The following is a 23,316-nucleotide window of genomic DNA, read 5'->3' on the forward strand; positions in this document are numbered from 1 at the left end:
GGGTATAGGTTTATTAATATGTAGCAAATTCAAGTTGTTTTTCTCTTTTTTGCCCTTTTTCTCCAAAACTTTCTTTTCGGTTTTGCAGTGGTTGTAGTTGCAGCAGGTGTAGTGACCCTTTTCTTCCTTTTGGATTTATTCGCACTCGATTCGAATTGAGCCAAATATGGATTATCACCTTGGATATCCAAGATATTAGTAAAGCCTTCTAAAGGTGACAAGTAACCGTCATCATCTTCTTGAGGATTACATAAGTCTACTACACTGCAATCTGATTCACTCACCAAGTCCTCTATCAACGTTTCTTCTTCCTGATGTTGATCGTTTTCTACTTCCATTTCTTCTACAACATTACAATAAGGGAGATGTTGTTGTGCTGATAATTCGTCAACAAACCATTGATCACATACTGGACATTTTATATTCTTTTCAGTCTATTATCGTTATATGTTAGTGCATAAATGGATAGTTTCAAACAATTTCCTTACCTGTTGCACTGTAATGTTTGGATTGGGAAGTATAGATATTGATTCCATGTTTATAGCTACTGGACTACGCTTCGTAGTTTTTGGTTTACGAGATGATCTTGGTTTAGTGTTTGTAATTTTTGGCTTACGAGGCGTAGTCTTTGATTTGCGAGGCGTAGCTTTACTTGTTGTTTGATCTTCGTGATCACTTTGTAAAAATTCTGTCAGGTTTTCAATGACTAATTGCTGCTGTTCTTCAGGATCTTCCTTCTTCAAAAACATGGACAAATCTTCAATCACTAGCGTTCCTTCCTTCTCTTCTTCTAGTTGTTCCTTTTTTAGAAACATGGATAGGTCATCAATGACCAAACTTTCTTGTGATTCTGTTTTTATTTTTCTACTTTTTTTTGGTTTAATTGTAGTAGATCTTGGTTTAACAGTAGGTGCACGATAAGAAATTGTTTGAAACCAATCATCATCGTCGTCATCTTTTGATTGCTGTTGCTGCTGTTTGAGTAGTTCAAAAAGTCGTTTTTGTTCCAAAATATGTTCCTTTTTACTTAGTTCAAGAGCCAGCTTGAGTTCTTGTTCTTCCTTATTTTCTTTTGGCTTCTTTTTTTGATATAAATCATATAATTTGTATTGTTTTTTTGACATTAAATAAGGAAAAAAAAAAAACTAAAGAATTTTTTCTGTTTTCTTCATGAACTATTTTATTTTTGTTTTTCTAAATAAAGTCTATCAGACACCCATTTTACTATCTTTTTATAAACTATTTAAATATGTTTATAGACAAATTACTCAAACAACAGAAGTTAATCGATTGCTACATCAATCCACAAGATACTATCGTTTATATCGCTTAGGTAATTATTCATAGTACAAGGATAACAATGAATAACATTAAATAGATAAATCCATTAGTTATTCAAAACAGTTATTTAAAGAAAATCTCCAATTAAAAGAGCTCGACTGTGATCTCGAATTAATCAAGCAAAGTATTATTCAAAAGAAACAAATCGAGATTTCTTTACATAACATTCTCAGCGATGCTATTGCTTCTATTTACGAAACCAACATGTTACTTTACCGTATTAGTCAATCAGTCTCAACACCATATGACATTAATAATAAGGAACATGAAGATAAATTACTGGAGCTTTGGAATAAGATGATGCCCAATACACCTTTAGAATCACGTATCTCAAAACAATGGGTTGATGTAAGTCCAATCAGTTTACTAACACAAACAAAAGTAACAGTATGTAGATTGGCTTTCAGGGAAATGATCCAGCCACTGATTTTCGAGGTATGGGTATTCAGGGCCTCAACGATTTGCTTTATTTTGTCAACCATTATCCTGATCAAGTCCACTCGATTCTGCAACATGCCAGCCATCCCGTCTATTGGTATCCTTATGCTATCGTAGGTATCAATATCACCCGATTTGCTTATCGATTACTGGAAAGCAAGAAATTGCAAATGTACTTGTTTAAATATGGATTGGCATATGAAGAATTTTATTGTTATTTATTTTATCATTTCAATCGCTTTTGGTCCTCTTTTTCAGTCATCGAGTTCGAACAAAGATTTATTGAATTTCAAGGAGTGGTTGAAAAAGATTTAATACAACAAAATGTAAAACCATTGAATACATATAATAAGGAATATACAAATATACAATAAAAAAATTTAGCAATAATTGGATAATACATCTTCTGTTGTCATGTTGGTTGCCATGCTGCTTGTTGTCATGACATTATTGGTCGTAATGTTGTTATCTGGGAATATATCATCAATAAACATAAAAGAGTCTTGCTGTTGCTGCGGCTGTGTTTGTGGTTGTGTTCGTGGTTGTGTTTGTGTTTGCGGTAGTGGTTGCGTATTGGGTGTGTATTCTTTGGATTTTTTATTACTTTTTCTAGGTTGATTCACATTATTGCTTTCATATCTTTGCCTCTTTTTAATAATATCAGTCTTCATCGAAAGTGGGCGTCGTTCATGGTGTAACTTGAGACTATTTAAAAATTGTTAGCATTTTTGTTATCTAACCAATGTGATACTTTACTATAGACCACATGCATTGCACAGTGGGGCACCTTCATCATCTCTTCTCCATAAAGGTGTTGTTGTAGTTGAACAATTGGAACAAACCAACTGCGAGCCTTCATCGTCTTTAGATTCCTTTCTTGCATTGTGAGGTTTTAGTGTCTTTGGTCTAGGGGCATTATGTAATTTTTGACTACAACAGCATATTAGCACTCTTTTTCTCTCTTTCATATAAATATAGTTATACTTTACTATAAACCACAGGCATTACACAATAGCTCATCTTCTGCAGATCTTCTCCAAAGAGGCGTCGAGGTTGCTCCACAATTTGTACATATCGGTTTATTCTCTAAATGACTGCTAGACGGCCTTTTACCCGATTTGTCATGGTGATGAGGGGAACTGGGTGCACTCATTGAATAATTATTAGGTATATGACTACTTTTTACTATTAGCACTCTTTCCCTTCCTTTTCCACTGTATTTACCTTTCTTCTATTTGTGGTTGTATAGATGTTGATGTAAATCCTTGATGATTTGTAGTAAACTGCATAGGTACATTTTCTAATAATTTGTTATGTAATGTGGCTGTGGGAGGTGGAGGCGGCATAGTTGTATTAGCAACATAAACAGCATCGTTATTGTTATTGTCTTGAAGCATGATGTTTTCAAATATCAACATGTCATTTGCTGTACCTGTATTGGTGGGTGGTGTCAAGTTGGATTGAGTAGGCGAGTAATAAGGATTAGTGGGTGAAGGATATCCAAAATCCCAACCGTCGGCCATATCAGCCATGGTACTTGTATAATTTGCTGGATTAAAGTTTTGTGTTTGTAACTCAAAACCTGTAAAAATGTCATTGATCTGTACAATATCATTGTTTGTTTGATCTGAAGTAAATTGTGGTAAAGTAAATTGATAGTTGGGTAACAAATCAGTCATCACATTATCAACTTCACATTGAGGAAAACTGACGGACGCCTTTTGTTTGGGCAAGACAGTATTTATACTTAATTTTCTTGCCGTCTTTTTAGATAAACCTCGAAATTTGCTTTCAGTGGATATATGATGTCTAAACCATAACCGCCATGATAAATTCTCGAGTCGAGAACCATGCTCCAGAGAATCCTTTATTTTAGTACATACTTTCCATGTTTGTGATAATTCATCTTCTGAATTGATAGTTGAAAAAGGTGAAAATGTTTGGTTACCCTTGATTGTCAATAAAAGTGGAGCCATTCACACAAAATAATTTCGGGGCGGGAAAAAAAGGGTAAAACAGATAATTTGGAACAACAAAAGAATATAAAAAAAAAAATTTTTTTAGTAGGAGATATAAAATTTGCCAATGAAATATTTATTCATTTCGATGTTGGATGATGGGTGTTAAAAACGTGTTTCCATTCAACATTTGTGTGGTTGCAACTAAATAATCACGTCCTACAACGCACAGTTTTAGATTAAAATTAGAAAATCTTATTCTTTCTTTACCTTCGTCGTGTTGTGCTAAGAATCGAATAGCAGACACTTCTGTATGTGTGCAACCACCTAAAAAGAAAACAATAGTCGTCTTACCATGCTGAAGTCCGTGCTTCTTGGCTCTTGCCATGGCTGCATTTGTCTCAGGTCCATATTCAACTGTTTGCTTAACCTCAAATGATTGTCCAGGCAACAGCTTTAAAATGTCCTCTGATCCCGAACGCCATCCAGTTGTATTAACCAGATTAGCCGTATTACTCACATATGAAAACAAGCTGGCTGTACTGGCTGTGCTCGGAGGCGCTTTTTGCATCGCACTTTGAACAAGTCGTATGCTGAGCGGAGCATAACCTGAATAAACGTATGATATATCATTTGGATGAAATTCATCTACATCATCCACAATCAACTTTAACAAACGTCGACACTGTGCAAAACTAAACTTGTTGTTACTGTTGGGACGCTTCTTTATCCAAAGTCCCAATTTTTCAAGACGATGTAAGGTTTCAATATGCTCATAGCCATAGGTTTGTGTGATTTCCCTTTCAAAATGTTCAAATATCTTGGGCTTGAGTCCGCCTTGAGCCAAGGACATCAGACAGAGTAATCGGAGTACTTGGACAAGTGGTTTTTGACGATTAATCATTTCTTCTATATATTCTGACTCTTTATTGCCATCAATACCAGCCACCACATCTAACAAATGTTAAAAGATAAAATAAATACTAATATCTTATTTTTACTTTGTTGCACTTCTAATACTTTGTTGAATTCGTCTGTTACTGTATTTGCAATAATTTCTTCTGCTATTCCGGTATCTATCATCACACAAAGATAAGCTGCTTTACCTATAAGTTAATTATTCTTTCTTTACGTATTCTTAATGACTGGTGTTCCTGTTGAAGTTCCCCTAATCTACCCACAAAATCACGTATCTGAGCTACCGTCTTTGCATTATGTCTCTCCTAAAATTGACTTTAGAACTACAAATGCCGAAAACATGTTTTTGTGTACCTCATAATTTTCATTGATTCTTTTAGCTACTTTGTTTAATATCCCACCCACTACAGCAAAATTTTGATCTCTTAACTGTGCAAATAACTTGTCTGACGAATTTAAGACATATTTCTTCTTTTTTGCAGGTGATGCAGAAGAAGTGGGCGGTCCCTTAGGTGGAGTAGTTTGATTAGCATTGACTAAATTAGCATCTAACTCTACAAAGCCTACATCAATCTATATTAACGACCGCATAAAGAAATAGACAGAGGACTCTTACAGTGTTTAACGCCCATTATTTCATCGATTAAACCTTCATAAGTGAGTTGAGTGCAAAGTGGTGTGACAAGATCCAGATTACGGTCAATGATAATGATTTGATCCACATGGTTTGATATTGTGTTTAGTAATGTGTTTGTCTTGGTTGTTTCAGTCATGACATGTTCTCTTCTCATACGCAACAACATATCCGCCAGTTGCTATCATACAGTCAATATCGTTATAATAGATGTATTATTTAGAATCATACCTTGGCTGCGTCCCCTTTACCAATAATCCTAGGAAATAGGCCATAGATGGATTGAAGTCTCATTATTGACTTTGCTGCATAATAAATAGCGGTTTGATCTCCGTCCTATACAATTATGAATACAATAGTCATTAATGTAAGATCAGTAACCTATGTACCAAATAAATTTCTTTCCAAGTTGAAGGGTCCAATTCCATTGAGATCAAATCATCTTCACAAGGTATCCAATCCATAGCATAATCTCCAATAGTTATATCTCCCTTGACACCTTCTTCTTCTAATACGCGTTCACAAATCATTGTACGTTCAGGTACAAAATAAAGCCAGCAATCAACTTTACTTGATTTTGAAAAATGCTTAATATGACCTACACACACAATTATTTCACAAGTGATAAAGGGAATTTTTAAGTGACTTACTGGCAATATAACGCATATATTTTAGCTTTGGTCTACAAATATAAATTAAACCAGGACATTCTGTTTCAAGTGTATCTGATTCGAGATGATAAATCTTTTCAACACCGTGATCCTAAGAGAAAATGAAAAGTAATGAATACGATTTATGAAACAAGTGTAAAATTGTATGCACCTTAAGTAGAGTGAATTCTGCAATTAAGCTAAGTGGTCCTGTTATGGTTGGATCCAGTACAAGTCCTTTTTTCCCTCGTACCTTTTCCAGTAAATTAACCAATTGTTAAATTTAATCTTTTAAAGGCTTACTTTGTCTAGTATTTCAGGTAATTCCTTTCTTGATAATTCTCGAAGTTTAGCTAAATTCAAAGGCGTGTTTCCTAAATGACTTGCTGTTGGTGCTGATGCTGCAGTTGCTGTATTATTATTTGTATTCATTCTAGCACCAAAAATGAAAAAGAAAGAGGATGTTTCAAAATAGAATATAAACTCCTCCTCAAACTTGACACACACTCTCTTGAGCAAGTCACTCTCAAAGATTATCTAAAATCTCTTTTTCTTTTTTATAATGTTAAGTTATTGTCAAGATGTTATTGACACCATAGAATTATTAAGATCTATCTTCTTTGATGAAGAATTTGAATTTTCTAGTCAAGAAGATCAGCAAGTTTTCGAGTCCTTGACAGAAGAAGTGATACCAGAAGAAAAGGAGTATTTGGAGGTGACTATTAAGACACCTGTCGCCGAGAGTGACGTACACTTGGTATTTTATTGTCAGATAGCATTGATGGACTCAAAGGGATATCGATTGACGCTTCCGTCAAGTGAAAATGGGTGGTTGAACAGGCAAGATCATGAACAATTAACAGCGTACCTGAATGAGAAAAATGACAAACAAGAGGACAGAGCATCAGAAATCCTGGAAAACATACAACAAGTAAAATCTGTAACAGAATCTATTGTCATGGAGCAACAAGAGGAAAAGAAGGAAATGATAAAGGATGACAAGAAGCCGATTGAGTTTTTAAGAGAGTGGATTTGGTTTCCAATGATTTATACGAGAGAAAAGGTAATTTGAATGATAACAAAGACCAATGCTAATGAATGGAAGTTAGAGAGGACATATTGTCGATTGGGCACCGAGCTATCAAATCACAGGCTTTTTATGCCCAGGCAAACCAGGATGCATGTGCCTTGAAGGAAGCAAAGAAAAAGTAGCTCAGTTTATACATGACATCAAGACCATCAGCTGGTCTGATATCCCACCTTCTCATAAAAAAATGACATCTCAATGGAAAGAACACGTTGAATGTGACAGTAAAGCACAATTTGAGTCAAATCGACTATTTAAAGACATGACTGAAATTAAATTTGATATTCATGGTAAATTCGCCAACCACAATGATTTAAACAAGCTACAAACATGGATGGAAAAGAAAGGTTGTGGAAAAGCTTTTGATTATTTATTTGAATGTCGTGAAACCTAGACTATTTATTTGTGTATTTATTTTTGCATATAAAAAAGGGCTTCATTTCTTCCTTTTTTTTTTTTTTTTTTTTTTTTTTTTTTTTTTCTTCTTTTTTTTTAATTGGAAAAATGCTATTTTGGACAAAGCTATTAACGACAAGCCATGCTTGCTCAACAAGCATTCATCCATTTTTAATTTTATATTATTTTTATCATTTACATCTCAACGTGTCTGTAATTTGTTTATTATTCACTTCAACTGTTTTGATAAGGATACCTTCTGCCATGATTTGGATACGACTGATTGATCGACATCCTCACCTTCATGGAGTCTTGACCGGTTTATTAACTGCCATTGGCACATTGGGAATTTTACTTGTATTGTCTATACCACCTCTTTGGACTGTCTTCATCCTACCAGCTGCCATTGTTTCATGTGTGTTGGATGGACTATTTTTTCAACCCATTGAAGTCGTGATTGATAGTGCTATCGTCAAGATCTTGGGTGAATATAAGATATTGTATGGTGAGACATTCAAAGCAAAAGCAAAATTCGATCTCGTTCTTCAAAAAAGCTAACAATGTTGCATGTGTGTGTAGGTCACGAGAGAAAGTGGGGTAAATACACATCTGCTTTAATGACACTTGCCATTGCTTATTTCTTAAAGGATGATCATGACTTTGACACACTTATAGTCATCCTACTTGTTGGATCGGTCGCCCTCTTCTTACTCTCACTCTCTACTAACGTTCAACCTGCAGACCCTACCTTATTGTTAGGTCGTCAGGTACAACAACAGCAACCTCTTTTGAACTCCGAAATTGTCTATAGACCTTATCATCTCTTTGGCGAGCATCTTTCTCACATCTCAGAAGAGGATGCAAGCATGTTGCAGCGTATGACAACTACTCACTCGAAATTGATTGACACCACATCTTCCATTACAGACGAATATCCTTCATTTGAGCTGGCTCGCTTACCTTATCCACCTATTTCTTGCTTCATTGTCAGCCTATCCTTCTTTTATTATACAGAACAAGAAGAAGAAGAAGAAGAGAAAAGAAAAGAAAAGGGGATTTTGTATTGTTTATTCTTTTTAGGTATTGTGTTTGGTATGACACAACCTTTCATGTATCTTGTATTGTATGATACATTCAAAGTGTCTATGCCCATCATTGGCCTTGTAGGCTTCATGTCCATTATGTCACCTTTACTAGCGGATCATTTATTTACACATCTACAGTGCTGGATCAAGATGACGACAGTACTCTCATTCTTGGGCTTACTTTTATCTTGTCTTGCATTCATGTTTTTAATCCCTGATACTATTTCAACTCAAATCATCGTAGTTCTTTTACAGCTATGTCAAGGTAAACTATAATGTTGTGTTTTATGATATAATACTAGAGTAAAAGAGTAGGCCTTTCATTTCAACTGATTTGGTTATCAGCTATTCATCAAGTGAACACAATGTTATTTACAGACGACAAACGCATGGTATTAAAAGGTAGCATGTCTATGGCTTATAATTATCTAGGATTTGCAATGGGTATGATGGCGTCTAGTTATTTATTATCCAATCAAGTTTATACCTCTATTTATCAATATTCCATTCCATTCACACTTGCCAGTGCCCTCGTACGCTTTTTTATTTAATGTCCGACATCCACCTACTTCATATATCCCCTTTTCTCTCTGTCATCATCTTCCTCCCCCTCTTACTTTTTCTTCATAATAAAGAATGGTAAATTATCAATTTACAAAGAATATGACAGATGGATGAATAAGCGAGATGGATGGATGTATTAATTTATTAAGTAGACCAAAGGTACCAGTTCATTCGGTAAGCGTCACACCAAGTCTCACACCTTATGTCGTCGTTGTGGCAATCGCGCCTTCCACAAACAAAAGAAGACCTGTGCTCAATGTGGATACCCTGCTGCCAAGATTAGATCTTTCAACTGGTCCGAAAAGGGAAAGAGAAGAAAGACTACCGGTACCGGTCGTATGGCTCACTTGAAGGAAGTTCACCGTCGTTTCAAGAATGGTTTCCGTGAAGGTAATTAGGACATGTGGAATTATATTATTTTGAAATTAAACGCGCTTGAAATAGGTTCTCAAGCCAAGAAGCAAGTTGCCGCCTCTGCTTAAAGAGTTCAACAATTGATATCGACAGTAAACAGCAACAAATAAAAAAAAAAGGATGAAAAAGAGAAAATGTGATTATTATGATTGTAAAGAGAAGAAAAGATGAGAGAGGAGAGGGGAGGATTTATACAAAGGTTTAGTGAAAGAGAAAGTGAGAAAGAAGGATTATAAGATGCCTGAGTCTTTTAAATGGTTTTCAATAATGGTTTTTTTGATTGCTTTAAATACGTGAGAAATCTATTTAAATTAAGTTAGTTTTCTGTGTGAAAAGTAAATGTTATGCGCCTACATTGGATGTATTTGTTGCCTGAGTTAAACTAGAAAAGAAAGATGAGTAAAGAAAAGATGTTGCTAAATTGAGCTTACTGTGGATAGATGACTAATTTTGCTCTGTTAGCTTGACTAAATCTCCACAAGATATATTTCGCTGCCTTATTTTGATCAGGTCCACCGCCATAATCAGGAAAGAACTTTTCCATTGGTATTTTCTTGATCTTTTCTTGGAAAATGTCAATTTTGTTTAGAAATAAAATGATGCTTGTCCTCAAAAACCATCTACTATTCACCACGGATTCAAATAACACGAGACTTTCGAGCATACGATTCTACTGAAAAGATTAGCTACAAGTAAAAAGCTTGTTATCCAAATTACCTGACGGGATTCTTCAAGCAAGACTTGATCATATTCTGATAGTGAAACACAAAACATGATTGAATTGACTGCTTCAAAGCAATGAATCCATTTTTTTCTTTCTGATCTTTGTCCTCCTACATCAAACATGCTTCATGATTATTAATAGAATAGATCATGCTTGGATTTCTTATAAATGCTTACTGTATACTGGTCTCTTTAATCATGAATCTTGTTTCAGCAATACCTGTCGTTTTTGCTCTTGCACATAATACATCTTGTTCAGTAGGGATATAAGTGGGTTGGCATAATCTTTTGATTTCATTAAAGAAACTATGACACATTTTATAAATATAAAAGGAGAGAAATTGTAAGGAGAAAGTAAGACTTACTAGGGGGCAGAATCCATCAAATAGAATTCACTTGACCTTTCTTCCAACAATAAGCTGGTGACTGGATCTTTCCAAACAGAAACAATCGCATCCACAACAGAAGGATCAAGCGTGTCATTGAGTCGAAAGTTGAGGATGAGCTGTGCCTCATACTGAGACTTTTCAGAAGAGAGTTGATAATGAAATTGATCGAGTGCGTTGACAATGGCCTGTGCAGATTGAATTAAATTTCGATAAACTATCAGTTTCCAGTTGACAAGTTCTTCTTTTGTATATCCATTTTGATGAATGATCTTCATTTGTTTGAATATAGTTGATTTACCCGACTCACCACTACCTATGTTTATGGTGAGACTTTTTATGGCTTTTATTCTCTATTAGGGTTACCTAACAGCAGTATCTTGTATTCTCCTTCTAATTTTTTACTGTCTTCTTCAATAGAACGATCAATTGTGTAACTACGTATTTTTTCAGCTCTTTCTTCACTTGATATACATACACCCATAGTAAGAAAAATGTTTATAAAAAAGAAAAAGAGAAAAAGAAAAAAAAAGGGGAAAAGAGAGATAATAAGGAGTTTTATTATTACACTGGCAAAAAAAAAGACAAAGAAAAAAAAAAAGAGGAGAAGCAAAATATTTAATCTTGTTCTCCTTTTGATTTCTTTAAATAATCATCAAAACTACCAAAATAATTCTCAACACTAAAAAAGAAGGTTTTTTTTAGTTGATTTCACAATATTACGTTGAGTGCTTACTTTTTGTAGCCTCTTTTTGAAAGATAGTCAGCTGCACTGGTACTTCGAATGCCTTTTAAGCAATAAGTAACCATTTTTTCATCTTTTCGTGGTTTTTCAAATCCATAGTTTTCCTCGAAATCCTTTTCGGAAAGATCCCAAGCAAAGTGAAATTGTTTCTATCAAATGAGAATCAATCAATGCACTCTTGTTACTGTGTATGTACGTGTGCGTGCTTACGAGTGGAACATTTTTAGCTGTTGGAATAAATCCTCCTTCAAGTTCTTTAGGTTCTCTTACGTCAAGTAAAACATAATCCTATTTTCATAAATGAATGCCTGAGCCATATTGTATGTACACAGATTATTTACTTGTGTATCGCTTTTAATCAACTGTTGAATATCGTCATAATGTATTATTTTGGGTGTACTTGTATACTCACGTCGAGCAAACTTGTTGAAAGGACAAAACACCGAACCTACTTTTGATGGCTGCTTAAAGAACATTCGTGTTAACATTATGGTTGACATTTCACACGAGAAAAAAAAAAAAAAAAAAGAAAAGAAAAAAACCAATTTAAATTCCCCGCATTCCTATTCATCAAGAATATTTGCCACAAAGTTACACAGTCTACGCATGATCTACGCATGAAGAAAGTAGGATATCTATTGTTTATTGTTAAGAGGATATAGTATGATGGTATATTTTATTGGCATGTCGTATAACCATGACTAAGCCATCCGCGGTACAGCTCATCACGGCTTCCATTAAGATATGAGTATACCACAAAAAATGAAACTTGACGATCATCTCGGAGGACTTGACGAGTTCCAGATGATGTTTGACTATCATCTGGTGTTCAAGGGCCACAAATTCAAGCACACTCTGGCCGACACATTCAATCTGATTCATCTTGCCTATTTCCTCACATTGTCGAGTGGCAAACACAATCAGGGCCTGTTCTGAATAACGGTTAAGGATCAAGCAAAATCTGGGCTCAGGTTCTACCGCAGACCAAATATCATTTTGAGGTATCTGAATATTGGATTCCATTTTCCCGTTGGGATGAACTATAAAGCGCTCCTCGACTGAACTGGCACGCAGTATACTCGATTCACTAAAAATGGTAGCGATAATCAGGTCATGGCACCAATGCAAAATGGAATTGCAGCGTATATAATGTCCATCTTTGTGACGACTGTGATAGCTAATCCAAAATGAGAAAGATTGTTGAGCATTGCTGTAATTATGGATGAGCCGAAGTGATTTTCTTTCGTCTGGATGGGTTAGTGCGTAACTATCGATACTGAGTAATTCCGAAGGTGAATAACCAAGTATTTCCTGTACTCCTTCAGAGGCATAAAGGTACTTGGCATTGTTTGTGTTATCTAATATCGCAATATAGCTCATATTTATTTAATTAAACATTGACAAAAGAAAAAGAAAAAGAAAAAGAAAAAGAAAAGAAAAAGAAAAAAAAAGAACAGAAAAAGAAAAAAAAAAAAAAGGAAATAAAAAGAGAGAGAGAGAGGGAGAAAATGGACTGTTACTTTTTTTTTCTACTTTTACTCTTTTTCTTTTTTTTTCTCTCTCTCTCTTTTCACTTAAATGACGGAACAAAGCCAAAACAACATTTCACATACAAACAGTTATTTAAAAAACTTGTCTCAAAAGAAATATGCTTGGATGGAAGAAGCAGCAGCATCCATAAAACCAATGGAAATTAAACCTCAACAACAACCACGTAAATCAACGGTGACTAAAAAGAATACTAAAAAGAGACCATCTTCACCTTCCACTGAAGAATCTCCCAAGAGATCCAAGCCAGCAAAGCAATCATCGAAATTAACGCAAGTGCAATCATCCGAAAAACAGGAAGAACAGCAACCACAGGAGACCAAAAGGTACAAGCAACCTAGATTTAAATATACAAATTTTCCAGTCAAAGGATATCACATTTTACCTACACGTAATATCACAAGTCACTTTGCAAGAGCAGACACAAGCTTTATTCAAGGCAACAAAGCAGGTTCAGAATCTATTTTGCCTCAGGTAAGAGTTAATTCTCACTGAAACAACCATAACACTTTGATTAGGCAGACGAAGATTGGAGAGATATCATTGTCATCCATCCTGGCTCACGTAACTTGCGTATCGGATTTGCATCGGAAGCATTTCCTTTATGTATACCTCATGTCATCGCTCGACGTATCCACCAGCAAACTACAGCTATCTCTGAGGAAAAAGAAGAAGAAGGTTTAACAGAAAAGCAAGAGGAGGCATTGGAAGAAATTAAGAATGAGCTAAAGTGGAGGATGAAGAATGCGAAACGTAGAGCGGTGCCTAATGCAGAAGGACAAGTGATTGGGTTTAATACGAATGCCCCCAAGGAAACGATCTTGGATCATAATGACCCTTATAAAGTAGAATGGACAGACGTGAGCCAAGATAATGAATACTTTGTGGGCGAAAAGGTAAGCCCCTTGCTTTTGTTAAACAAGAAAACTCATGTCTGTAAAAGGCGCTTCGTTTTCCTATCTCAAAAGATTCAGAATATCAATTATCCTATCCTTGGAAACAAGGCACTTTGAACAACACGGGTTCTTTGAATGCTGTCCTAGGTGACCTTGAAGCGATTTGGACAACGGTGGTCACAAATGATTTGGAAGTTGAGAAATCTGATTTTAAAGTAAAAAAAAAACCTGATGAGGTGTGTGATAGACATACAAATGTTATTAAACACGATGCATATAGAATCATAATGTTGTGTTGATCGTTCCAGATTTGATTGATAAAAGCTATCTTTGTGAACTCACCAGGATGCTCTTGGTTCACATGAACTTCAAGGCTGTCCTGGTCCAGCAAGAATCCGCTTGTGCCACTTATGGTGCTGGTCTGTCGACGGCCGTCGTGGTTGATGTTGGCGCACAACGCACCAACATCACCTGTGTTGAAGACGGTGTCTGTCAAACGGATTCACGCCTGTCGATTGCAATGGGTGGTGACGACATCACCGAGACCTTTGCTGATTTCTTGAAGGCCAACAGGTTTCCTTACAGCATGAATCTATCTTATCCTTTTGATTGGCGATTGGTGGAGGAACTCAAGGAAAAGTGGTGTACAATGAATGAGGCTGAAGTGAGTATTCAGGTTTATGATTTCTTTGTAAGAACACCGTTTACGCAGACAACCAAGTACCAATGCAAAGTATACGAAGAGGTGTTTTTAGCACCTCTTTGCTTGGTGTATCCTGGCGTCTTGAAGAATAAAAAGGCGGTGACTTGGTCCAATAGAAAGAATGTGACGGATGATGTGATGGACGATGCCAACGTATGTTCCTCAATTAGCTTTTGTAATGTTTTGCTTATTATTTTTATAGGCACAGCAGAATAAAAATGTACTAGTAGATCCTTATCCTATTGATGTGGCTATTGCAGAATCTATTCAAGCAGCTTCTAATGGATCAGAAGAGAAATTAAAGCGTTATTTCACTAGTATCATTCTTGTTGGAGGAGGAGGTAAAATTGTGAATTTTAGTAAAGTCTTGGAAGACAGGTAAATAGATTGTCATCCTTCTTCTTATTTTATAACATCTATACGATAGAGTCTTGTCTACCATCATCGCTCAACAATCCTTTATTGAACGTGTGGAGGTATTACCGGCACCACGTGAATTAGATCCTGAAGTGATTGTTTGGAAAGGCGCAACAGTTGTGAGTAAATTGGATTCAGCCAAAGAAATGTGGATTGGCGCAAAAGAATGGGAAGAAGTGGGTGCACGATGTTTAAAAGACAGAGCAGTTTTATTATAAAGATTGAATAAAATCCTTGACTAGGCTACAAAAATAACTCTGAGCATCTAAATGTGTTATTAAGTGATCCCCGTTAGGTACAATGGTCACCATTTGAATGGCATCACAAAGGGATTGATATCGAGTCATCACCTCCTTTGGATCGGTGCTTGACGTGTAACACTCATCTTTTTCAGAATAAACCCAACAGATGGGTCTGTGAATGTTCTGATAGAGTGTACGAATTTCTTGATCTGTCAAATCAGTGGAAAAGACATCATCACCCCCACCTTTTATTGCAAGGGATAAGAATCGATCGACTGTGATGGGTACATCTGGGTATGCAGATCGAGGTAACAATTCAGATCCCTTGTCCTGTTCTTTTAAAGAAATAGCTAATTCCACTGTGGTTTGAAAGTGAGGTAAATTCTTGTCCATGTATTCACGATCTGAGACGGGAGCTTGTAAAATATAACCCAAAACTGTTTGATTGTATTGGCCACATTTACTGTGCCAAAAACAATCCTGACAACCTTTGAAGTCAGATTAGGTTTAGAGCTAAAGCATGCTAGCTTATTTTGTTTACCTGTTGAATGACCTAAAAAGATAATTGACTTTTTACCACGCTTCGTTGTCAAATAATAGATTAACTTGTCTAATTCGCTTGTATCTTTTTGTAAACTAGATATACCATAACCAGTGACAGAAGAAGAAAGTTGTACTTGAGTCAAAGACCAACCAATAGACTTTAATGTGGTCTCAAGTGGTTTTAAATAAGGAACGGCATTTAAGCCATCACCCAACCCACCAATAAAGACAATGGTCTTATCAGATTGCACAAGACCAGATTCAAATGCTATTAATCTAGCATCTTCATCATAAGTAAATAATTCACCAGAAAAGTTCATTTTTCGAAAAAAAAAAAAAAAAAAAAAAAAAAAAAAAAAAAAAAAAGGGTTAATATGGTTTATGTGTAATGATATCAATGGGGTAAATGCTGACTTTTAAACAATAACAAATGAATGAGAAGGAAAGGATATGAAGTTAATAACATCGACTGTGAACATTGGTTGGTAAAGTACAAGTGATTGAAGATATTGACCTTGGTTGATAATTTAATAATTTTAAATGTTCAAGTGGTTTGTTATCATTTCTTGATTTATTTGTAATGAATCCACGAATACCTTATTGAAGATGAATAATTAAATTATAAAGCTTTTTTTTTTTTGTTTTTGTTTAATTTTTACTTTGAGATAAAGTTGAACGAAAATAAGTAAATGCTGCAGTTCCAAATACTGCACCAACACATAATCCAACCGTATTCAATTTCAATTTAGGATAAATTACAGTTTTCATTTTATAAAGTGAAAGAAAAGGATGAAATAAAGGGTTTCAAACTCCTTTTTATATTCATCCCCCTAAAAAAAAAGGACTTCATTCCTCTTTATTTAGCCACAATAAAAAAAAGGACGCTATGTTTTTGCAACATGAATCACTTTTTGATAGTCAATAAATAAAATTCATGACTACAAATACGAAAAGAATACAAATTGCCAAAAACGGAAAATGTGAGAATGGAATTCATTTCTTAAACCACACACAGAGATCTTCAAGGACAAGTGCATTCATTGTCTTGGCTACCCCTTTTCTTTCACTTTATTGTTGCTAATCAATCTTATTGGATAACGCCGCATTTGACGATTGACAACAAAAATAGAATGAAGAAGTAGTTTCTATGCATACATTAGGATCATTTCACTAAAGAAATGGATCCACTATTTTATTTGTCGATTGATAAAATAAGAAAGACAGATCATTTGTCGTGTTTAGTGAATCTGTGGCGTATGAAAAGAGAAAGAGAGAAAGCTTGTAAAGGATACTCAATTCATATGAATTTCATACAACTGACATTTTTTGATCTGTTTGAGACTAAATATAACTCAAGTGTTTATAATTAGAATAAAGACGTATTTGCATGAAATTAACATTCACGAGTCATTTAAAGCAATAAGGCAATTAATCAATAAAGTAACACAATTCATTTACAAAAAAAAAAAAAAAAACCTAATCCCCTTTTTTCTTCTTTCTCCTTGGTTCGCTCTTTCTCTCACTCTCTCGCTCTCTCGTTCCCCTCCCTTTTTTTTGTTCTTTCTCCCTTCTTTTTTTTTTTGTTGGTTATTCTATGCTTTAATATATAATAATGTGGATCATATCTCGAGTTGTAAAAAAAAAAAAAATACATCAAATCAAAGCAGAAAACACAAACTTATATTCTATTCTAGTTTGGTGAATCACGGTGGACGCGAGCTATTTTTTGTTTAATTGTTTTACAGGCCATATTCGCTATTGCATTTGAAGTAGTCATCTTTGTTTTTCATAACAACGAAATCAACTTGATCAACCATTTAAACTTGTCTGAAAAAGAATCAGATGAACTTTACATTGCCTTTGCAAATGCAAGATCACTTTTGGTTTATTTTGTCTTGTTTATGATTGCTCAACTTTTTACAGTTGGATTAGTAGTAGATGCTGTAAGTTTCTTTTTTTGAAAAAAAAAAAAAAAAAAAAAAAAAAAAAAAAAAAAAAAATTTGTGCCTGAGTGACAAAAAGAAAAAAAAAAAGATTGAAATTGACCCATTTAAAAAATATAGATTTATCAAAGGAATACAATTCAGTTGATTGCGCTGGTCGCTTTCGAATTAGGCATGGCAGCCTATAGTTTTATTCAATTTCATCAATCATCTACATTATTTAGTGAAGATGGAAGTGGATTATCGCATTATTTGGGTGATGCGTATCATAATTCAAAGTGGGCTCAGATCACACAGGCATGTACTATGTGTATATCGACATGTATCTTTTGCTTTTTAGCTTATAAACTCTATTTGGAATTTGGTTGGCATATTTATAAAAAGATTGGTGCTGATCTAGCTATGCGAGGTAAATGCGTTATGACCGCAATAATATGAATACTGAAATGAATAGGACAGATCGTTATAAAATGTATCAAATCTTTATGATGCTGCTCAAAATTGACTTCTTTTTCTTTCTTGGATTTTCAATACAATATTTAGCTTTATTGATTGTCGCGTGGTGGCCAGCATCAAAAAATAGTGGATCAACATCAAGCATTGTAAAAGAGTTGATTGAACACATTATACTCAGTTGCGTCATCTCTATCCTTGCCTTAATATCAGCCTACTGGGGATTAAGAAGAGAAAGAAAACCACAGATGTACATGTTCTTTTTCTCATGTTTGACAAGTATGGCTTATTACATTTATACTCTTGTTCAAATCGCTCAAAATCCTTCAAAATTCTTGGGTTCCAAGGCCTTTTTAAGTTTCTTTTGTAAATATATTACCTTTTCGTATATCATTATTCATCCTTCTTTTATAGTATGTGTGAATTTAGTGTTAATCTTGGTTTCTGTACCTATCGGTGTAATTTGCCTTCGAAATTTTAATCTTGGATTGATGAATCACAGTAAGCATCAGACGATGACCAAGATATACAGAAACTCATATTATTTTAGTATCCCATGCTACAGCTTCAGCTACATCGGCTCATTCCATGGCACCTTTAGGACTGGAAAAAGCAAATTCAACTAGAAGATGGTCTATTGAATAATTATTTTGTATAATTTAATGAAAATAAAACGCTTTTATATTTTTTTTTATATTGATTAAGCTGTAATTATTTTATTATTTGTGTGAATAGACTATAATAGTACAAAAAAGGTGTAATCTAAATAGATGCAATCTCTATCGTCTAGGCTTTCTACGAAGATAGACAAACGATAAAAAGACAAAGCAATTGAAAACAAAAAAGGCAATCAAGATACCAAAGTTACGCCACTTGTGTGCCGCATCCCATTCAAATCGAGTAGAGTAAAATTCGGGTCCGGAGCTATAGGCACAGTAACCGCAGGTACCTGTGGCCTGAGGATCAGCTATATAGCCAGGAGCACCATAAGAAAAGTAAGCCTTGGTGTATTCTCCGCAGGTGGTATTTGGAGGTGCCTGGAAGGTGATGAGATCTTCGTTGGTACAAGTGACCTTTAGATTGGCCAATTCATTGACAGCAAGGCCTTCAATGTAATAGTGGAAAGGATCGAGCCAGTACATCCATGAGCTCCAAAATTTAGGCATTTGTGAGGGTGCTTGCATCATACCGGCAAACAAGATGAGCATTGACATGATCAGTGGGTTAATGACTGAGGCCATCAAGGGAGATTCAGAAAATGCAGCAATCACAAAACCAAGTGAGACAGCCCAGCAGACAAGCACAGAGAAGGTGATGTAAAAGTAACCGGCGGCCTCAGAGGCAGAACTCATACCTGAGGTCCAATAGAAGCCAAACATAAAGCAAGCCGAGAAGAAAAAGACATAAGGCAACTCAACCAAAAGGGCAGAGATACCCCAGGGCAGCCAACTGTAATAACGAGAGGCATATTCTCTTCTAAAATACAATCGTTCAGTGATAAATTTGGGCTGAGCCAAGATGATGAGTGTCATGGCCATGATAAAGGTACCAAAGAGAGCAAAGAGCTTGTTGAGTAAATCAGAGGAGGAGGAACCAAGCTTCCAATAGGTGAAACCGGTGACGAGGGCGGTAAACATCACGTTCAAGAAACGACCAATGTTGTACTCGGGTGAACGCCAGTAGGCAAGGGCCATTCGCTTGTGAACCAACTTGAATTGGGTCCACATTGGGGTCGCATACGTCTGAGCTTCTCGCGTAGGGTTCGGGTCGGAGGCTTGATGGATGCCTTCGAGTTCTTGAACAAGGGCCTTGGCCTCTGCGGATCGTTCCCAAATGTCGGCCCAGTCTGCCTTGGCCTTACCAGCCGTACCGGCACCGACACATTCAAGAATATATTCAGCAGGGTTGGCATCAGGAGAACAGATGGGTCCACCGTTGGACTGGAAATAATTGATCATTGTCTGAGAGTCCTTGCCGATCTCACCATAGTAAGCAGTACGACCACCACGCACTAAAAGCAAGAGGTGATCAAAATGTTCAAAGAGAATAGCAGAAGGTTGGTGAATGGTACAGAGCACCGGCCATCCAGAGTCTGCCAATTTACGAATGAAGCGAATGATGTTGTAAGAAGATTGAGCGTCCAGACCTGAAGTGGGCTCATCCAAAAAGAGCAGCTTGGGCTTACCCACCAATTCCATACCGATCGTCAATCGCTTGCGTTCTTCAACCGAGATACCGTAACCCATCTCGACCAAACCGATCTGAGCATCACCAATGTCCTCCATTTCCAAGAGTTCCAAGATCTTTTCAACGTAGGCATCCTTTTCTTCCTTGGGCACCTCGCTGGGCTGACGCAGGTAAGCCGAGAATCGAAGGGCCTCACGGACCGTGACGGCAGGTTGGTGGACATCGGTTTGTTCACAGTACCCAGTGATCCGTTCGAAATCGGTCATCAACGCCTCATTGTTCAAGTACACGCGACCTTCGACCTTGCCGATCGTCTTTCGACGTGCCAGGACATCCAGCAGGGTCGTCTTGCCCGCGCCCGAGGACCCCATGAGGGCCGTGAGATGACCGGGACGAACGAGACCGCTGACGTTGTTCAGGAGTTGAAGTTGACCGCCCTTGACAGGCACGGTGTAATTGATGTTTTGCCAAGAAAACGTGGTTCCGGTCGAGACCTGGCCCATCTCACTGTTGATATTCGCCTGCTTCCGACGACGTTCAGCCTCTTCTTCTGCCGTTCGAGGCTTGGGTGCCTTTCCGGGCAGGTACAACTTGGTCACCGTCCCGGCCTTGCTGAGACCGCCGAATTCCATCATGATGGCCGTCAGGGCGGTGAAGAACAAAAAGAAGGCAATGACCACAATGAAATCGGGAGCCCACATCTGTTCGGGCTTGTAACTCAAGTAATCGTTCAGGTAATCATCTCCTGCGACAAAGCTGGATCCAGGACGACCCCCGGCCATGGTACACGTCTTGTAGTTCCAGTCGTCGTATCCAGGACCATAGGGAACAGCGTTTCCTATGCCTTCACAACTGTATTCCTGGCCGTGAAGCTCGTTGATCAGCAGCGCCTTGTAGCCATAGGTGAGCGGGTTGATGTAATAGATCCAAAAGAGCCAAGGATGCATCTTGTTGTAGGGGATAGTGTAACCCGTGTAGGATGTGACGGCGATCAAGACCACACCCGAGAGTTGGGTGGCCAAGAAGAAGCTCGAGGTAGAGGATCCAAAGAAACGGAAGAAGCCGTTCATACACATGTTGATAAAGAAGAGGATGATGAAGAAACTAAAGAAGGCACCCGCTGTCAGTTTGAGACCCATCATAAAGTAAGCACAGATCTCAAACAGCAAGACCTGGACGACCGCATAGGGCACGTCCATGACGACCTGAGCAATGTAAAATGCTGAGGGACGGTAGAGGGCATACTGTTTGTGTTTTTCCAAGATCGGTCTACCCATCAAGAAGGCAACCAGTTCAGATTGTGAGATGAAGGCATTAAAGAGCAAAGCAAAAAAGAGAGCACCACCACGAGAGAAGGCACCGGCTCCATCAGCTTGCATTTTAAAAAAACAAGAGGCGGTGATCAAGGATTGGATGAGAATCGTACCGTAACGAGAGATGAGGGCACCGATATCGGTCAGGTTGAGATAATATTGGCGAATGGTCAGCGCCTTGACCTGCTGGTAGAACGAGGCTGTATAGGGTGCTCGTTTATTTGCGCGCTTTTGATGTTCAGCATCCACCGCCTGTCGGAAGAGATCGCCGGGTTTTTCATTCTCCACCGATCGTTCATAGGCTTCAAAGTCTGAAAGCATCTGCTTGTGAATCTCGGACTGCAGATAGAGACGTTCGAAATCGTGAGCAAATTGGGGTGCGGTCGCTTCGTAACCCTCTCGGATCTCACGTTCGTTGGGATTACACAGACCGGTCAAAAAGTCTGGGATGCTCTTACGCTTGGGACAGTGGAAACCAAGAGACTCAAAATAGGACTGCGCCAACTCGGTCGGACCAAAATAGATGCATCGACCCTCATCGAGCAGCAAGACTTTATCAAATAGAGCATAGATACTGTTGGAGGCCTGGTACAAGGTCGCGATCGTTGTCTTTTTGAGCACGTCGGTCATGATACGCAGGGAGCGAGTGTAATCCAGGGCAGAGGCAGCGTCCAGACCACGCGTGGAGCAATCCCAGCAGTTGATCGAACTTGACGTCGTCATTTGTTCAGCAATCGACATTCGCTTGCGTTCACCGCCAGAGAGACCACGGACATAGGCATTACCGACCATGGTGTTCATTTGCTTTGTCAAGCCCAGCATGTTGCCAAGCATATAAAGTACTTTATTCACAAATTCAGCGCGTGTCTCGTTCGGCAGACGGTTACCGGGTGTTTTCATGCGAAGGGCAAATTGAAGGGTCTGTTTGGCGGTGAGGGTAGGGTAATGTTGATCTTCTTCTTCATTGTAACAGACTTGGCCACGGAACCGCTTAGCGAACGTCTGGGCATCAATGCCGCCGTAGCTGACCTGTCCGTCCACGTCGGTATATGAACCACGCATATTGGCCATCACTTTTAAAAAGGTTGTGCAACCTGCGCCGGGACGACCGAGGACGAGTAACATTTCGCCTTCTTTGCAGTGGCCCGTCAGGTCGTTCAGGATCACCTTTTTGTTCTTGCTGACACCCAAGCCAAACATCTTCCAGAATTGAAGAAAGGTAAAGACGGTAGGGATCGTATGGGCATCTGCTGCTTGTCCCTGTTCAAACTCGATGAGGTCTGGAAATGGATTTGATTTTTACAAGCCCTACCTTGACTGTTAAATTTTTCCAAGAAATACCCAAATTTTTAGGCAGATGGCCTGCTGAAGCATGTTCATCACGCAGACCGTTTAAAAACTCATCTAGATTGAATTCATTGGAGGTAGCGTTGCCTTCTTCAAGCGAATTGGCATGAATAGAAGATTTTCGACTGATCCTTGATAGTTCTCGTTTCAGATCAACATATTCTTGTTTCGCAGCTAGAGCGGTCATTAGAATAAAATTTTTTTTTCTTGTTCTTCTTTCTGTATTTGATCTTACATTCAATATCAACAGCATTGGCTGTAGGTTCACCAAAGGTACCGTCTTCTTGATTGTTTGTTTGATAGATCGTCTTGGTTGATTCATCTGTTGAAGAGGTCTGATCCATTTCTTTCGCATATCCTCCAAAAGATGGAAGATCTTGATTCA

At 37.4% G+C, this 23,316-nt stretch overlaps 11 protein-coding genes across 11 annotated transcripts; 4 read left to right on the plus strand and 7 right to left on the minus strand.

Moving 5' to 3' along the window:
• Positions 1–29: 29 nt before the first annotated feature.
• Positions 30–1,124, minus strand: RO3G_15634 (uncharacterized protein; the record flags this gene model as incomplete). Its single annotated transcript, XM_067670218.1, has 2 exons — positions 30–434; positions 489–1,124. 2 exons carry the CDS (start codon positions 1,122–1,124, stop codon positions 30–32), a joined length of 1,041 nt encoding a protein of 346 aa, XP_067526319.1.
• Positions 1,125–2,159: 1,035 nt separating this feature from the next.
• Positions 2,160–3,458, minus strand: RO3G_15635 (uncharacterized protein; the record flags this gene model as incomplete). The annotated part of the gene is made up of 4 exons (XM_067670219.1): positions 2,160–2,484; positions 2,536–2,709; positions 2,769–2,954; positions 3,004–3,458. 4 exons carry the CDS (start codon positions 3,456–3,458, stop codon positions 2,160–2,162), a joined length of 1,140 nt encoding a protein of 379 aa, XP_067526320.1.
• A 415-nt stretch (positions 3,459–3,873) lies between these two features.
• Positions 3,874–6,371, minus strand: RO3G_15636 (uncharacterized protein; the record flags this gene model as incomplete). Its single annotated transcript, XM_067670220.1, has 10 exons — positions 3,874–3,956; positions 4,008–4,691; positions 4,739–4,843; positions 4,915–4,960; positions 5,010–5,218; positions 5,272–5,470; positions 5,521–5,625; positions 5,679–5,887; positions 5,940–6,051; positions 6,243–6,371. 10 exons carry the CDS (start codon positions 6,369–6,371, stop codon positions 3,874–3,876), a joined length of 1,881 nt encoding a protein of 626 aa, XP_067526321.1.
• Positions 6,372–6,720: 349 nt separating this feature from the next.
• On the plus strand, positions 6,721–7,420 carry RO3G_15637 (uncharacterized protein; the record flags this gene model as incomplete). Its single annotated transcript, XM_067670221.1, has 2 exons — positions 6,721–7,002; positions 7,175–7,420. 2 exons carry the CDS (start codon positions 6,721–6,723, stop codon positions 7,418–7,420), a joined length of 528 nt encoding a protein of 175 aa, XP_067526322.1.
• Positions 7,421–8,039: 619 nt separating this feature from the next.
• RO3G_15638 (60S ribosomal eL37 domain-containing protein) lies at positions 8,040–9,553 on the plus strand (the record flags this gene model as incomplete). Its single annotated transcript, XM_067670222.1, has 4 exons — positions 8,040–8,772; positions 8,886–9,040; positions 9,224–9,461; positions 9,516–9,553. The coding sequence occupies 4 exons, from the start codon at positions 8,040–8,042 to the stop codon at positions 9,551–9,553; spliced, it is 1,164 nt and encodes a 387-aa protein (XP_067526323.1).
• A 274-nt stretch (positions 9,554–9,827) lies between these two features.
• On the minus strand, positions 9,828–10,872 carry RO3G_15639 (uncharacterized protein; the record flags this gene model as incomplete). Its single annotated transcript, XM_067670223.1, has 5 exons — positions 9,828–9,867; positions 9,917–10,155; positions 10,203–10,332; positions 10,386–10,514; positions 10,574–10,872. 5 exons carry the CDS (start codon positions 10,870–10,872, stop codon positions 9,828–9,830), a joined length of 837 nt encoding a protein of 278 aa, XP_067526324.1.
• A 340-nt stretch (positions 10,873–11,212) lies between these two features.
• Positions 11,213–11,839, minus strand: RO3G_15640 (uncharacterized protein; the record flags this gene model as incomplete). Its single annotated transcript, XM_067670224.1, has 4 exons — positions 11,213–11,276; positions 11,331–11,488; positions 11,550–11,627; positions 11,681–11,839. 4 exons carry the CDS (start codon positions 11,837–11,839, stop codon positions 11,213–11,215), a joined length of 459 nt encoding a protein of 152 aa, XP_067526325.1.
• A 1,186-nt stretch (positions 11,840–13,025) lies between these two features.
• On the plus strand, positions 13,026–15,121 carry RO3G_15641 (uncharacterized protein; the record flags this gene model as incomplete). Its single annotated transcript, XM_067670225.1, has 6 exons — positions 13,026–13,361; positions 13,406–13,783; positions 13,831–13,998; positions 14,064–14,639; positions 14,689–14,864; positions 14,914–15,121. 6 exons carry the CDS (start codon positions 13,026–13,028, stop codon positions 15,119–15,121), a joined length of 1,842 nt encoding a protein of 613 aa, XP_067526326.1.
• A 374-nt stretch (positions 15,122–15,495) lies between these two features.
• On the minus strand, positions 15,496–16,008 carry RO3G_15642 (UPF0613 protein c; the record flags this gene model as incomplete). Its single annotated transcript, XM_067670226.1, has 1 exon — positions 15,496–16,008. The coding sequence occupies one exon, from the start codon at positions 16,006–16,008 to the stop codon at positions 15,496–15,498; it is 513 nt and encodes a 170-aa protein (XP_067526327.1).
• A 1,581-nt stretch (positions 16,009–17,589) lies between these two features.
• On the plus strand, positions 17,590–18,729 carry RO3G_15643 (uncharacterized protein; the record flags this gene model as incomplete). The annotated part of the gene is made up of 5 exons (XM_067670227.1): positions 17,590–17,631; positions 17,752–18,040; positions 18,091–18,450; positions 18,499–18,585; positions 18,635–18,729. 5 exons carry the CDS (start codon positions 17,590–17,592, stop codon positions 18,727–18,729), a joined length of 873 nt encoding a protein of 290 aa, XP_067526328.1.
• A 134-nt stretch (positions 18,730–18,863) lies between these two features.
• On the minus strand, positions 18,864–23,275 carry RO3G_15644 (uncharacterized protein; the record flags this gene model as incomplete). The annotated part of the gene is made up of 4 exons (XM_067670228.1): positions 18,864–19,533; positions 19,570–22,844; positions 22,897–23,105; positions 23,167–23,275. The coding sequence occupies 4 exons, from the start codon at positions 23,273–23,275 to the stop codon at positions 18,864–18,866; spliced, it is 4,263 nt and encodes a 1,420-aa protein (XP_067526329.1).
• Between the last annotated feature and the right edge of the window lie 41 nt (positions 23,276–23,316).

This window comes from Rhizopus delemar, genomic scaffold (assembly GCF_000149305.1).
Source record: "Rhizopus delemar RA 99-880 supercont3.17 genomic scaffold, whole genome shotgun sequence".
In the NCBI taxonomy this organism is placed as follows: domain Eukaryota; kingdom Fungi; phylum Mucoromycota; class Mucoromycetes; order Mucorales; family Rhizopodaceae; genus Rhizopus; species Rhizopus delemar.